The following is a 16743-nucleotide window of genomic DNA, read 5'->3' as shown; positions in this document are numbered from 1 at the left end:
TGCAAAATAGCTTGCCATAAAATAGAGACCGTAAGTCTTTGGAAATCTTCTTGTGCTAAAATGCAAGATTTCCGAAGGTCGAACATGTGTTAAGTGTAATAATCATCCTTGGAGCAAGGAAGGCACACGACTTAAAGCTCTGCTCGGTATAATGTGTCAAGGCTGGTTTACACTACAGAACATATCAACACTGTCTAGCACAAAAACCATTTACATTGCTGTCAAAAGCGAGCATAACCAAGGGAAATTTCCCATTGAAAGAGACTGACGAACTGCAGTATGTCTATTCATGTGTGTCGAATAGGGCAAGTTGAACAAAAAGAAGATTGAGCAAAGTTTACATTATAGTACGTTTGCAAGTGGATGCTAGTAAGGTGGTGTTGTTACGTACCCAGGCTACAGAGCACACCTAAAATGTTTGGCCCAAAGGGGTATTGCACATCGGGAGAAGAGCAATCACTAAAAAAGAAGAAACTCATTTTTTTTCTTCATTTTCTAGTATAAAAAGCCATATCTTGGCTACCATAAATGCTGGACAAGTTTTGGTGAAAAGCAAGTACTTCCTTGCACATTTGTTTAACGAAATTTTGCTTTTGCACCCCCACGATCTTGGCAGAACTGATTTACAGTCGAAATCGGTTAATCGCATATCGGTTAAAGGCATAAATATCTTTATAGCATTGCATAATCCCAAACCATTCCCATTCACTTGTGATGAAAATTCAACGGTTAATCGCATAAATCGGTTAATCGAATAGGAATTCTTGATTGATTTGTAGACTTGTATCACTTAACCGCATATTTCCTTTGATGAAGTGTTAAGTTGCTGAAGATTATCCTCACCAATAAACAAATCATCGCAAGATCTCTCGCAAATCTCGCAAGGCTATAGAGCAGTGGTTCTTAAACTGGGGGGCGTGTAACGTTTATAAGGGGGGCGCGAGAGATGACAAACTGTCTATTATTTACATATGAGCTATGTCTAAACATGCTTTCTTGACTTTCGCTATAGGTTCATTTTTACTAAAATTTTAAAGTGTGTCACGATGGCAATTGTATTTTTGAAATTTGGATTCTGAATGGTTACGTCATAATATTTGGTGTCTCCGTTTTGAAGCATATTGTTTTCGTTTACTCATTCACGCACTACTAGCTCGACTAACTGTTCTCTTGTGTTCTCTTTTTGCGGTGACCTGTTTTTCTCACAACGGGGGGGGCGTAACAAGAAAAACTTTTACAAATGTATCACTTGTAGAAATACTTAATTTGCACTAAATGCATTTTCTTTAGTTTTACAATTATCATGTATACAGGAAGCCAGATGTTTTAACGTATAATTTTCGAGTCATTAACGATTGAAAATTTGTGTGCAGTGTCGGCCACACATAATAAAAATAGTAATGTCGCGCACCTGGTTTAAATAGGGTAAAACCAACGTCAGCCAATATTAAAACCGTAAAATGAAGTAAAACGTAAATTTAGTATTGATTTAATAACCAGGTATTTTAGTAATTAAACTAATTGTATTGACACAAAATGAGTGGAAAAAAGAGAAAGTATGACCAAAATTATCTGAAGCATGGCTTTATAGATACCACAGTGAACGGAAAAGTCGTATGGCAATGCGTGATATGCTTAGAAAAGTCGTTTTCAGCGTCATCTTCATGAATATAAAGACAAAACCAAGGAGCAAACTTGACTGTGAAGCCGACCTAAGATGTGCATTATCTTCTACAAAGCCTCGAATTAAACGTTTGGTTTCCCAAAAACAACTACATCCTTCACATTAATGAAAGTTAATTGAAAATAAATTGTTGTTTTGCTTAATGCTTTTTTATTTTGCAATGAGGTGGGGCGCGAAATTTTTAGGTACCGTCAAGGGGGGCGTGTGCCAAAAAGTTTAAGAACCCCTGCTATAGAGACAGTAGCACGTAAATGATTTGAACAATAAAGTAAAACTTCACGTAAAAAGGCCTTCTCTACAGTGATTATGAACCACAAAACTACGTTTCATTTAAGGATTGTTAAGGATGGTTACATCACAATAGAACAAGACTAATTTTAATTTAAGGATTGTTAGGTCGCAAAGCGCAAACCACTGCAGATACATAGAATACCTGTACTGTACTGTAGCCTACGTATACGATATAAAATGCCAGGAAATAGTAAGCCAGCAAAGCGAAAAGATTTATGTCTGTCCGATAGAATCCTTGTTATTGAAAAATTGGAAAAGAAAGCATCTGAGTGCGTCTCTTGTTGCGTCATAATGCATTGTGTCATTCAAAAAATCGGCTGAGGAGCAAGAATGCGTGCGCCGGTGTTTAAAAGAGAATAACGGAGAAAATGTAGGAAACGCATAGATCGGTTAATCGCATAAAAAAGCTTGGCAAATTGACTATGCGATTAACCGATAGTAAGATAAGACCTTGGCAGAACTCCATTACTCTGCACTCAGGATTATAATTTTTATTCTTTATTTTGCGCTATTGACTGCGGACAGCGTCTATTTCAACGACTGTGTCGACTGTCAAATTTGGAAGAAACTACTTCAGAAAATGACTAGCCGGTTACGCAATTGGTATTTTTCTTACTTCGGTAAACGGCGGTCAGTGAAGTAGACCCTTGTTTTATCGGCCGCCGTTTACCGATGTAGGAAAATGAAAACGATGAATACGATAAAAGGTAATTAGGCTAGTCTGTGAATTGAAATGTATGGTACTTTTACAGTATGAAATGACGTACTAATTTTTCCAAAGTGTAAATTAACCTAAAACCAATCTCCTCAGACCCATATACTCACTTCTCATGATAAAATTACTAAGCTAGGCTGCGAATTGAAATAAATGCTATTTTTTAATTAAACATGACAAACAATAGCAAGATTCGAACTCGATACCTCCAGCATACAAGCCCCACCGTTAACCAATACACCACCGCATTGCTTTCTTCACCTCGTCCAAAATGAGAATCATAAACCCATCATCGAAAATCTACCGGTCATCGAATTTTGATTCAGCATCTTCGGTAAGTGGATGCCAGTGAAATGGGAACGGAAAATAGCGACGAAGTCCTGAGGGTTTAAAACAGGGGTGGGCAACATACGGCCCGCGACGGGATTTTGAGCGGCCCGCAGACAGTTTCCGGTCTTACGTGATAATGTGGTCTGCGGCCACACTCTGCCGCAATCCAGTTATTGAAGTAAATTATTCGTTAATAAATTCATTAAATACTGTTTTTGGTCTTTATGCTTAAAACTTAAAGTTTACATTAAATACGATTTATTCCTTTCATAGGTGGATAAATACACGATTAATGAATGTATCGAATCAGGAATCCGGCCCGCCAAGTACTTCATTTTGTCATATCAGGCTCGCCGACCGAAGAAGTTGCCCGCCCCTGGTTTAAAACATGACAATAGAAGTATGCACTTGGGTGGGCAATTGCACAGTAATGTCCAAAGTTTGACGTTAATCTTTAAACCAATTGAAAATTAAGTGCACAGAAGTTCTGTCCAAGTCATCAAAGTGCAAAATAACGTGCAATAAGTGCAGCACTGAAGCTCATGAAAAGCAGTATTGGGGGATACGACTAAAATATACAGGTTCGAGTGGTTCAGGTTGGACAGATGTATCTTTTGAGTTAAGCGCACTTCAGGGATTGCGGCATGACACAGCGTAACTTAATTGGGTAATGTTTCATTGCCACACTGCTGTGGGGTTCTCTAATACCGTACCAAACTATCAATGCAATTTTCTTGGACCTGTGAACAGAGAATCAACAATAAATTAAGCCGAACTTACAACAGCTCTTAACGCAGAGATCATGGAAGTACGTTTGACAGGATTGATGCAAAGGATACATTTGTCCAACTTGAAAGTTGAACCTGTGAAATATTTTGAACCAAATGGTTCCACACGAATCACTTGATGGTACCACTCGTACCATTCGAACCTGTATGTTTTAGAAGTGTCGGTATTGAGTGCGCCTATTACCTATATGCCAAACTCTGCAGTCTGGTCCTGTCACTGTCAGGCTGTTACTATAATGATAATGAACAAAATTACCAAACCAAACTGTTTTAACAGTTATTTATCTTTAGACCTAGCCATGTATTTAACGCTCATTGTTTAGCCTATTTCGACTTTTAGCAGACTGGCAGAAAAAAATGTTGGCTACCGAGAACACTTTTAAAGATAATTATCTTGCCGCAGGCGTAAACGTTTGTCAAAAACACGCTTTCCCGTAATTGCGTACCTTAATTGCTTGGCCGGCGCTTGAAGAAAAAGCGCGTTTCTGATATTTAATTATTGGACCGTGACTACAACTCAAGTTGGTCTCAAGGGTCTCAAGGGGTAGTACCTTTCAACAGATGAAACAATAGCCTCTCTGTACACTGGTCCCCCATCCCAGGTTGCTTTTTGGCAACAAGACCGTCCCAGAACCTACACGTGGTGAGGCTGTTTTTGCTAATCTGGGCGGATCTAGAGGGGCGAACCTCAATAAAAACACGTAGACACTCTGAACAGACTGAGAATTTTTCGTGCGGTGTAGCATTAGTTGAGGTGCATAGGAGCGAACGGATCGAGTGTAATGCACCGGGAAGCACTTTTTCCCATTCAGAAACATTGAAGATTTTGTTATATCTAAATCTTCTTCTTGTGCACTCCCTGCTGCATTAGTGCCAACCGAAACGCTATTTCCAAACTTACCTCAGAATTGTAAGCCAATCGCTGTGAAATCTCGGCAATACAACGAAGCAAACAGAAACTTCATTGCCGGCGAAATCAAGAAATTGCTCGAAGATGACATTATCGAAACCAGCCGTTCACCCTGGCGTGCCCAAATTGTTGTTGTACGAACTGGAGAGAAAACACGTATGTGCATTGATTACTCGCAGACGATCAATTTGTATACAGAATTGAATTTTGAAGTCTGTTCAGTTCAATTTAAGAGACAAAGATCAATGTCGTCTACAATAAATGCTTTCAAGCCTTCTCGACTAGAGATCGATGTGAACTCGGACACTGCTGCAAAATCTTGGAAACATTGGAAAAAGACATTTGAGAACTATACCATAGAACACGAAGCGCAAGTGAACAGCACGGCATTTAACAAACTACGTTTATTGACCAATTTCGTTTCTGCAGAAATTTTTGAGTTCATAGAAGACTGCACTACGTATGAAGCAGCTGTCGAAATTCTTCAAGACTTGTTTGTCAAAAAACCAAACGAGATTTTCGCCCGCCACTTATTGGCGACCCGCAAACAACAAAACGGCGAATCTTTACAAGAGTTCATGCAAGCTCTACAAATCTTAAGCCAAAACTGTCAGTGTAAGGACATTTCTGGCGAACAATATTGAAAAGAACTATGTAGAGACGCCTTCATAAATGGAGTTTTATCACCCATTATACGACCACGTTTACTGGAAAACAGTACTCTTGACCTCAAGACAGCATTCGACCAAGCAAATGCCCTGGATACGGCTCATCGGAACTCGTTGGCTTATAATCTACCTACAACGATTGCTGCTGCGGAAACGTGCGAACCCCTGGTGACGATCCCCAAAGAAAATTCAGAAACTTCAGCCACTAACATGTTACACTCTCAGAATTTTGTTGCAACGTCGAATCGGAAGAAGTGCTACTTCTGCGGTTACAACTACCACGAGAGAAAATATTGTCCCGCCCGGAATTCATCATGCAACAAGTGTGGTAAGCTTGGACACTTTATGAAAGTTTGTAAATCTAAAACAGGCCATCAAGTTTCTGCAACTTTAACGCCAGATCTACGGTTATGTGCATTGTGTCCTTACAGTTTATCCGCTGCAACGTTATCAGTTTGCATAAACGGAAGAAAATTATGTGCACTGGTGGACTCTGGGAGCTCTGACAACTACATAAGTAACAAAACTATACAGTCGCTATGCCTTGACGTTTCGCCAACGCAGCAAACAGTATCAATGGCGCAATCGAAGTTATCCTGTACGATAAGCGGCTTCTGCGTTGCTGATGTTGCAATTAACAATCAAACGTACACTGCTGTAACCTTTGGTGTCATGGATCATCTCTGTGCGGATATTATACTTGGCCAAACTTTTCAAAAGCAACATAAACGGCTCGTAATTGAGTATGACGGCTGTCTTGAAGATTTTGTCTCTTAAATTGAACTGAACAGACAGTTGTAAATAATCGTATTCTAATTGCACAGCTTTAAGAGACAAAAAACTAAGCTAGGCTGAAACACAACAAGTAAAATTAAACAAACCATAAAAGGAAACTGGTAATCTTAAAATGATGAATCGCAATCACGCAACTGAAAAGAACTGAAGAGAACTGAGGGGCTGAACTGAGAACATCATGGACGTGATTACGAGATATGCGGCGGAGCTACACGGGGCGTTGATTAATGACTGCGAGGGGCGTTGCATTAATCATTACACACTCCAAGCTGTCTTTAGGCGGATGAGTATTTTACATACCAACGGCATGCTTGGTTGGCGCCAGGAAGGGCATTCGGCCATAAAATTATGCACCAAAGTTTTATGTTATTTAATGCAGCGACAATTTTATCGTCATGGTTTCCGACTGTGGGCCCCTCGCACAATTGGAGCTAATAGTGCTACGGGGAAGGAGATGTCTGTGTCGGTTAGTAAGGGAGATCTAATGACGGACCCTGGGAAAACCTGTAGGGAAACCAGGATTCCTGACGCGGCTTCACGAAAACTGAAGCAGACCCTCAGATTTGCTACAGCTAATGTGGGATCACTGACGGGAAGGAGTGCAGAAGTGGTAGACATGTTGTATAGGAGGAAAGTGGATGTTGCTGGTTTGCAGGAAGTGAGGTACAAAAATCATGGTACAAGGACAGTGAAAAGGGGTGAAGAAACCTACAAGTTGTTCTGGAGTGGCAGCTCCACAGCTCATGGTGGAGTTGGAGTAATGGTTACTTTAAATCTGGTGAAACATGTGGTTGAGGTCAGGCGGGTCAATGCAAGGGTGACAGTAGTGGAAATTGCAATCGGAAACGAAGTGGTTACCTTTTTGTCTCTCCCATTTGGTTGTAGCACTGAAGAAAAGGAAACTTTCTATGATAAATTGAGTGAGGAAATGCTGAAAGCACAGGGGAAATGCGTGGTTCTAGGAGACTTTAATTGTCATGTCGGAAAAGAAAGCGATGGATATGATGGTGTGCATGGGGGATTTGGTCACGGCCTCAGGAATGTTGATGGAGAGAGAATGTTGGACTTTGCAGATAGCTTTGGATTGAAAATTGTCAATACATGGTTTAAAAAAGATGTGGAGAAACTGATAGCTTACGAATCTGGCGGACACAGAACTATGATTGATTATATTTTGGTAAGAAAGGAGGAGAAGGTGAAAAATGTGAAGACAATCCCAGGAGAAGAGGTTATGATGCAACATCGTTTAATGGTAATGGATGTTCTGCTCAAGAAAACATTTTATGGGCGAAAGGTAAAGGTAAACAAGATCAAGACATGGAAGTTAAAGGAGACAAACATTCAAAAAGCAGTGAAGGAAAAGGCAAGACATGTACTCACTGAAGACTTGGAATGGGATGAGGTCAATAACAGAGTGGCAAAGATTGTAAAAGAGGTATGTGGAGTGTCCAAGGGTTCTGGCCGAAAAGAAACTTGGTGGTGGAACAATGGTGCTGTCAAAAGGGCTCTGAGAGAGAAAAAGGAAAGTTACAAAAAATGGAGAAAGGAAAGAAGTGAAGGGGCAAGAGCAGAGTATGTAAAGTATAGAAACAAAGCTAAGAGGGAGGTTTCAAAAGCAATGCATGAAGAGGCAAGAAACGAGGCACAAAGATTGAGGAAATGAGAATGGAAGAAAGGATGAGGCACATCTATCGCATGGCAAGAACAAAGGCAATGTGTAAAAGAGATATTGTTGGTAACCCTTGCATGAGAAGTCAAGATGGACAGTTACAGATGCAGCTGGCAGATAAGTTGAGGTTGTGGAAGAAATATTGCGAAAAGTTACTGAATGAAGAAAACCTGTGGGATAACACACTAGAATCTAAGGAAAATGTTGGACCCGTGAAGGAAATCACAGTTCAGGAGGTTGGGAGAGCGATGTACAAAATGAAAATAGGTAAAGCAGCTGGTCCAAGTTGTGTGCCAATAGAAGCAATTCGGCTATGTAATGTGGAGAGCATCCTAGCAAAGATTGTTAATGGTATGATGAATGGGGAGGGAATGCCTGCAAGTTGGAGAAAGAGTGTGTTGGTTCCTTTGTACAAAGGGAAGGGAGATGTGAAAGAATGTACCAATTATAGAAGCTTGAAAATGCTTGAACATGCAATGAAGGTTTTGGAAAGAGTTTTCGAGGAGCGAATTCGTGAGAGAGTTGAAATTAGTGAGATCCAAATGGGTTTTATGCCAGGAAAAGGTACAGTTGATGCCATGTTTGCTGTGAGACAATTGATAGAGAAATAGGAAAAGGTTGGGAAGGAGCTGTATTTCGTGTTTGTTGATCTGGAGAAGGCCTTTGGCCGTGTTCCCAGAGAAGTGATTTGGTGGGCTTTGAGGAAGAAAGGTGTGATGGAACCAGAAGTTAGAGCGGTGATGGAGATGTATAAGGAAGCTGAGACATCTGTGAAACTCGAAGGCGAAATGATAGAATGGTTTAAGGTAGAAGTGGGGGTCCACCAGGGTTCAGTGCTAAGCCCATTGCTTTTCGTAATTGTTATGGATGCTCTGACACATGATTTGGAAACAACAATGGAAGAGTTCTTGTATGCTGACTATTTAGTTCTCGTAGGAGATAGCTGGAAAGAGGTGGAGGAGAAGTTTGTTAGATGGAAAAGCGCACTGGAAAGCAAAGGTTTGAAGGTGAACATCCATAAAACCAAAGCGATGAGAATTGGTAGAAAATCGTCGAAGGGAGTAGTCAGTACTGTTGATCCATGCGCAATTTGTGGGAAGAGAGTAGGGAGAAATTCCATTCAATGCAGAAAATGCAAGTATTGGGTGCATAAGAGATGTTCAGGTATCAATGGAAGGCTGACGAGTGGAATGAATTACGAATGTGGCAGATGTAAAGGTTGTATTAGTGATGAAGAAGAGGAGAAATATGTGAAATTGGGAAGTGATGAGATCGAGCTTGTTAAGGAGTTTCGTTATTTGGGGGATATGATAGGGGAAAATGACAGTACTGGCAGGGCAGTGACGGCAAGAATACGCGCTAGTTCGAAAAAGTTTAAGGAATTGTCTGGTACACTCGGTGGCAGAATACTCTCTACCAACCTGAAAGGAAGGCTGTATAAAGCATGTGTAAGAAGTGTGATGTGCTATGGAGCTGAATGCTGGGCGATGAAGAAGGCTGATATCAGGCGAATGCAGACGACAGAAATGAGGATGATTCGAATGATGTGTGGTAAGACACTACGAGATGGGATTACCAATGATGTGATAAGAAGGTGGACATGTGTGGAAGATATTGAAGAACATCTGAGAGGACATCGTCTGAGATGGTTGGGGCACGTTGAGCGAATGAATGAGGAGAGCTTAATAAGAAGAGTACAACATAAGATGATTGAAGGAAAGGTGAAAAGGGGAAGACCAAAGAAAACATGGGAAGAGACGGTGAAGGATGATATGAAAATGAAAGGTTTGAAGATCGAGGATGCCATCGACAGGGGAAAGTGGAGGCGTCGCTGCAGACAACTGGTCGACCCTGAATTTGTTTCGGGATGAAGACCAGGCCTGAAAAACAGGCGAATGGAAGATGATGATGGACCGTGACTACAACGGTTTCATCTCACTCAGACGGAGTGTTGGAGGTTTTAATCTAAACTGGTTGATTATTTCATAATTAAAATAATAAAAACAGTTTGGTCATTGGAGTTGTAGAACTAAGATATACATTACACCTTACCCTAATGACGTTGTGATAAATATATCAATTAATGTAATATAAAATTGTGTACGACATAGAATTCTCATCTATGGAATCAATGAAGCATAACACTGCGTGACGTAATCAACTGCTTAACCTGTGCGTGCATTTTGATTCATTCAGTCTTTTTGGTTTTTACGTTTAACGCCGCAACATGTCTTAATGCTGTTGCTGTCACAATGTTCTATCTTGATGTATTCGTTCAAAGAAGCTTCAAATATAATCAGATTGTACAGTAGACACTCCTGTGTCATTATTGCTGAAGTCTATCAAAGTTCACTGTTAAGATATACACAAGGAAACAGACTTTGTAGTGTAGTGGGCAAACCTTACAGGCTAAGGTACCATTATACCACTTTTCATTACAAACTGATGCAGCCGAGTGAGGACGAATTGACGATAAAAGAAGACATTTCCATTACAAGTGTGGTGGAGCCGAAATCACTGAGAACTACGCTTCTTTTTTGAGCAACCTATGAACAATTAAATTTGAGGTTGAGAGAAGTCTAGTGATCTCAGACTGCAAGTTTCGAAGATATGTCTCATCCACAACCCATACAACACTCATTGGATCTAGCCGACAGACATCTCGACAATATGATATTCGAACAAATCAACTACAACGACGGTGACGAAGAATCGCCTGGACTTCGACCAACTTCGAATGCAAGAATGACCGACGAACAAAGCACTCCAGTGAAAACACTTTGTGGGTATTTGGACATTCAGTAATGATTTTTGTTTGTTTTTTTTCTCTATGTAGTATATATTATAGCGTTATTGTGTAGTTTACCTTAATTGATGGTGGCTTAGTTGCCATACTCTCTAACGGTTCAACCATGCCGGAGAGAAATATTTCTTTGTGTTATTTTGTTATGCTTTAAAACATAGCGGTTGTTTTCGAAGGTTAAACAAATCCCAAGGCTAACACCGATACACTATGTTGAATGTCAATTACAAAACGTATTTGACTAATTTTATATATATGTTTTGCAAAACGCGTATTTCCAAGTGAAATATTCACGCAGCTACACTGGGAAAACCAGACGCTGTAATATGATTGAATGGTCTTATATTTGAAAATGCCTAGTGCAAATTTCTCTTATGTTGATCAGAACGCGTGAACATACGAAAATTTTATACCATTTTGTTTGCGGAAACGGCATACACGAAATGTGAGATGAAAACTTTGCCGACGTTTCCTCATTTTGCATTCCTGCGCAAGAAACCGCAGCTAGCATACGCGTCATGTTTTGTCAAATGACATCCTGTGTTCTGTTTTCTATTTAAAGTCGTGACATAAATGTCATCATTGTTTGTTTTGTATACTAATTTTGCTTCATGAGTTACAGAAAACATATTACTATTTTTTTGCGAATGTATTGCCAATATGAATTGTATTGTAACTATGTTTCAACGTTTATTGTTATGTAATCTACATTTTACGTGTTATATTGACTTTTGTTATCAACACTATTGTTTTAATTATTGTTCACCGAGAATTGTTTTTATCATGATCATGAAATACCGTTCATTTTTTTTTTCAAAAAACTTACGATATTTCATTGGGGAAGGTTATGTGATAAATATATCAATTAATGTAATATAAAATTGTGTACGACATAGAATTCTCATCTATGGAATCAATGAAGCATAACACTGCGTGACGTAATCAACTGCTTACCCTGTGCGTGCATTTTGATTCATTCAGTCTTTTTGGTTTTTACGTTTAACGCCGCAACATGTCTTAATGCTGTTGCTGTCACAATGTTCTATCTTGATGTATTCGTTCAAAGAAGCTTCAAATATAATCAGATTGTACAGTAGACACTCCTGTGTCATTATTGCTGAAGTCTATCAAAGTTCACTGTTAAGATATACACAAGGAAACAGACTTTGTAGTGTAGTGGGCAAACCTTACAGGCTAAGGTACCATTATACCACTTTTCATTACAAACTGATGCAGCCGAGTGAGGACGAATTGACGATAAAAGAAGACATTTCCATTACAAGTGTGGTGGAGCCGAAATCACTGAGAACTACGCTTCTTTTTTGAGCAACCTATGAACAATTAAATTTGAGGTTGAGAGAAGTCTAGTGATCTCAGACTGCAAGTTTCGAAGATATGTCTCATCCACAACCCATACAACACTCATTGGATCTAGCCGACAGACATCTCGACAATATGATATTCGAACAAATCAACTACAACGACGGTGACGAAGAATCGCCTGGACTTCGACCAACTTCGAATGCAAGAATGACCGACGAACAAAGCACTCCAGTGAAAACACTTTGTGGGTATTTGGACATTCAGTAATGATTTTTGTTTGTTTTTTTTCTCTATGTAGTATATATTATAGCGTTATTGTGTAGTTTACCTTAATTGATGGTGGCTTAGTTGCCATACTCTCTAACGGTTCAACCATGCCGGAGAGAAATATTTCTTTGTGTTATTTTGTTATGCTTTAAAACATAGCGGTTGTTTTCGAAGGTTAAACAAATCCCAAGGCTAACACCGATACACTATGTTGAATGTCAATTACAAAACGTATTTGACTAATTTTATATATATGTTTTGCAAAACGCGTATTTCCAAGTGAAATATTCACGCAGCTACACTGGGAAAACCAGACGCTGTAATATGATTGAATGGTCTTATATTTGAAAATGCCTAGTGCAAATTTCTCTTATGTTGATCAGAACGCGTGAACATACGAAAATTTTATACCATTTTGTTTGCGGAAACGGCATACACGAAATGTGAGATGAAAACTTTGCCGACGTTTCCTCATTTTGCATTCCTGCGCAAGAAACCGCAGCTAGCATACGCGTCATGTTTTGTCAAATGACATCCTGTGTTCTGTTTTCTATTTAAAGTCGTGACATAAATGTCATCATTGTTTGTTTTGTATACTAATTTTGCTTCATGAGTTACAGAAAACATATTACTATTTTTTTGCGAATGTATTGCCAATATGAATTGTATTGTAACTATGTTTCAACGTTTATTGTTATGTAATCTACATTTTACGTGTTATATTGACTTTTGTTATCAACACTATTGTTTTAATTATTGTTCACCGAGAATTGTTTTTATCATGATCATGAAATACCGTTCATTTTTTTTTTCAAAAAACTTACGATATTTCATTGGGGAAGGTTATGTGATAAATATATCAATTAATGTAATATAAAATTGTGTACGACATAGAATTCTCATCTATGGAATCAATGAAGCATAACACTGCGTGACGTAATCAACTGCTTACCCTGTGCGTGCATTTTGATTCATTCAGTCTTTTTGGTTTTTACGTTTAACGCCGCAACATGTCTTAATGCTGTTGCTGTCACAATGTTCTATCTTGATGTATTCGTTCAAAGAAGCTTCAAATATAATCAGATTGTACAGTAGACATTCCTGTGTCATTATTGCTGAAGTCTATCAAAGTTCACTGTTAAGATATACACAAGGAAACAGACTTTGTAGTGTAGTGGGCAAACCTTACAGGCTAAGGTACCATTATACTACTTTTCATTACAACGTCATCATATCACGAAATCTACGACGTGACCCCATCATTAAATGATTTAAATCTACGTCATGCGGGAAAGATGGCTGTGGTGATGTGGTCATGCATGAGACATTTGTATTTGGGGTAAGGTCTCACTCAAAACTGAACAACCACGCGCTGAGAGTTACCAGTTTTATGAGACATTTGCGTTTTAATCTTGTTGATACAACTCTCCATCAAATTCGCAAAGCATTACAACTACAATATCTGAAACTCTACAGTCTACAGTATTTTCGCTTCATATAAATTCTTCAATAAACACTTGGTAATCGCTGCGGCACGTTTGATGTGGCCATTGTTGTCGTAGTTGTAGACACGACCTGGCGATCGGACGCAGCTGAAAAAAATGTGAAAAGGAGAAAATTACAACCCACAGGTGGGAATTTATTAATTTTTAACTTAACTCACTTAGTAGTAATTTTAATATTAACTAACTAGCTACTTAACTTGTTTAATTAACTAACTACTAATTTAATTAACAGTATTTAACTTTTACGCCTTTTACTGAATCGCCCTTCATATTAAAATAGAAGCGCAAATCTATCTGCTGCAAAAAGCTGCAGCTTTTTTCACATTTTTGCCGGTTTGAAAATCGCAATGTTTTTGAGCATTGAATAAAAAATATGACTTATTGTTTATGGAAGACATGGAGCTTTCGAAAGGCAAACAAAAAAATATCTTTATCTTTATGCACCAAACCCAACTTACGTTGTAGTTACTGTTACTGGTAAGTTTTACGAACGGTTGGTATACGACATACTGACGACATGTCGGTGGTTTGGGAGGGGGGGGAGAAAATGTCGTTTGAACAATTCCCGTTTGTGACGTTTCGTGACTTGAAGACGCAACCGAACTTCGTAAAATACGTTAAAAGCGTTTGGCGACTATTTGATGCCTGGTTCATGCGCATCAAAAGCGTCATGCAGCATATGGCATATTGAGAACACTCATACAGTACTTCGACCCTTTACCCCATTGGTTCCCAAACTTTTTTAGCTTGTGGTACACTAGAAAAATTATAAAACGCTCGTGGCACACTTACAAGAGAAAAAAAGTTGCTTTAAAAAAATTCAGTTCCACGTGTTAATGCGATGGATGTGAATGGATGTGATTTATCAGCTATTGAAGAAGTTAGAGCGCTTTTAAGTCGCATATGCTTGTCTGCATGCCTTATTTTAAATATTTATACAGTTCTTATCCAAAATTCCAAAAAGATTCGCGGCACACCTGAGAATCTGTGGCGGCACACAGTTCGGGAATCACTGCTTTAGCCTGTAACGTGCCCGAAATACCGGAAATATAAAACTGATTACAGCTACGTAATTGAGTAAATACAACACACAGGTGGCACTGTACACCATAAGCCCAAGAACGTTTGCAATTAGCAAAATATTATAAACTGCTGCAGTATTCAGTTAGTGACATAGCCTAGATGAGATCGTGTTAGAGCACTTATTTCAACAGGGAGACGTAATAGTGTTAATATAGGTTTAAGCTGATGGATGTTAAACAATAGCAAGCGCATAAAAGTTATAAAAGAAAAAACGAAACCCAAAATTGTAATCTTGAAAAATACTGATTTGAAATGATAAGAAATGACAATTTGGAGCATCCAAAAACACATGTACTTACCAGCAGCCGACGCAATGAAGGCATATCCCCACATAATGCTCCAAATCCAACCCAGGAAAAAGAACCCAGTCAAGAAAAGCTGGGCAATTCCGACCCAGAAGTTTATGCAAAAAGTCCCGAACCTTCCACCCCCGGACTGTCCGACGTTGCCGCAGCAAAGAACGCTGAACCCGGCGATGATGGTGCCTGATGTTGGTGTTTTCATGTGATGTACAATGTACATACGAGTATATATACTGTGTATTTATATTTACAAACTTCACGGTAAAATGATTACTGTTATATGCTGTCAGAAGTATTGGGGAGTAACCTCAAGCATAGACCACTATCAGATCCCTTGGAGGAGGAATATGAAAACTTACCTAGTCCGGGAAAAATGAAGTTGACGATGCAAAGGACAACTGCCAGCACCATCGGTAGTTCTGGAATGGCCTGGCGCATCGCACTGTCTTGACTTTGTGTCGTCACAGTGGTGTGAGTGACAACCGTGGCCGGTTGTGCGTGGACGGGCGGGGCCTGACTCACATGGACATGGACAGAAGATGGGGGCTGACCGTAGGGGGGTGGGGCATCCTATGAATCAAACAACTGGATGTTTTAACCTTGAGTGAGGTTATTAAACTACTTTACTTTTTAGCATAAGTTATTTGATCATTTTTCTACTGAAAGTCAATGCTATTTTATCGGACGAAGTTACTCTCAGATCCATAAGCTGTTACATTATTCTGTTACTAAAAGTTAGACTAATACAAATAGTGGTGCGCCTAATACAAACTACTTTAGACTTTGCTAAAGTCAGACCGGTTATTCTTCAATGAAAGAAGCGAGCCTTTTAAAGTCAATCATACTGCATTCACTGCCCGAGCACTTTGAAACAAACCTTATAATTCGGGTTGTAGCCGGTGGAGACAACTGGCTGATCCGACATTTTGTAAAAAGTTGCTCAAATTTCTTGACTGCAAGCCTGCCTAGTTAGGTAACCGCGTACTCAGGAAGGTCTGGAAGTAACCAAGCGACCGTGGAATACAAATTCACTACGTGTGGAGTTGGAAGTCGGTTGCCAAAAAGAAAAGAAGACAATTCCCTCACACAAAAGGTTTTTATGTTGAATGTCATCGTATTGTAATGCGACACGGTTGGAATAGCGAACTGTTCTCTGCTCGTATCCATTGACGGTGAGGACAATACTCGTTGTGTCAAAAGAAGAGAAACACGCACGAAACAACAGTGGGTGTTACCTGTTGCTACAATTAACGACAAAACTAAATATTTTTTTACCTTTGCGAAAATAGCTTTGCGGAATATCGGTTAAAATGGCTCTTTAAGTGCAAAAGGTTGCCGACCCCTGAACTAGGACTTCCAGGGTGGCAAGTGGCCGAGCATCGACTTTCTAAAACCAGCCCCACAACATCCTGGCATAACACCAGTTTGACGTCACCGGCGCAGATCTGCATCCAAGACATCTCAGGTGTGATCTTCAACACAGCTTTCTATGGCAGCGAACTCACACCCCGCGTGTGACCACCACGAGGGCCGATTGCAGCTCATTGCAAATTCCCGAATGTTTAAGCTCTCAGACCTCAGACCTGGATACTTGACCAATATATCATACT

At 39.5% G+C, this 16743-nt stretch overlaps 1 protein-coding gene and 1 long non-coding RNA gene across 2 annotated transcripts in view; one reads left to right on the top strand and one right to left on the bottom strand.

The window, feature by feature from the left end:
• Nucleotides 1–16743, top strand: part of LOC143459932 (uncharacterized) — a 150522-nt gene that overhangs the window by 90958 nt on the left and 42821 nt on the right. The window lies entirely within an intron of this gene.
• LOC143459112 (uncharacterized) lies at nucleotides 13614–16634 on the bottom strand. Its single transcript, XM_076956089.1, has 4 exons — nucleotides 16011–16634; nucleotides 15493–15703; nucleotides 15131–15316; nucleotides 13614–13835 (listed from the first exon to the last, which is right to left on the bottom strand). The coding sequence occupies exons 1-4, from the start codon at nucleotides 16056–16058 to the stop codon at nucleotides 13750–13752; spliced, it is 531 nt and encodes a 176-aa protein (XP_076812204.1). The 5' UTR covers nucleotides 16059–16634; the 3' UTR covers nucleotides 13614–13749.

Source organism: Clavelina lepadiformis, chromosome 5 (assembly GCF_947623445.1).
Source record: "Clavelina lepadiformis chromosome 5, kaClaLepa1.1, whole genome shotgun sequence".
NCBI classification, from domain to species: domain Eukaryota; kingdom Metazoa; phylum Chordata; class Ascidiacea; order Aplousobranchia; family Clavelinidae; genus Clavelina; species Clavelina lepadiformis.
The sequence above is the reverse complement of the archived record's forward strand: the minus strand, read 5'-3'. Positions and strand labels throughout refer to the sequence as shown.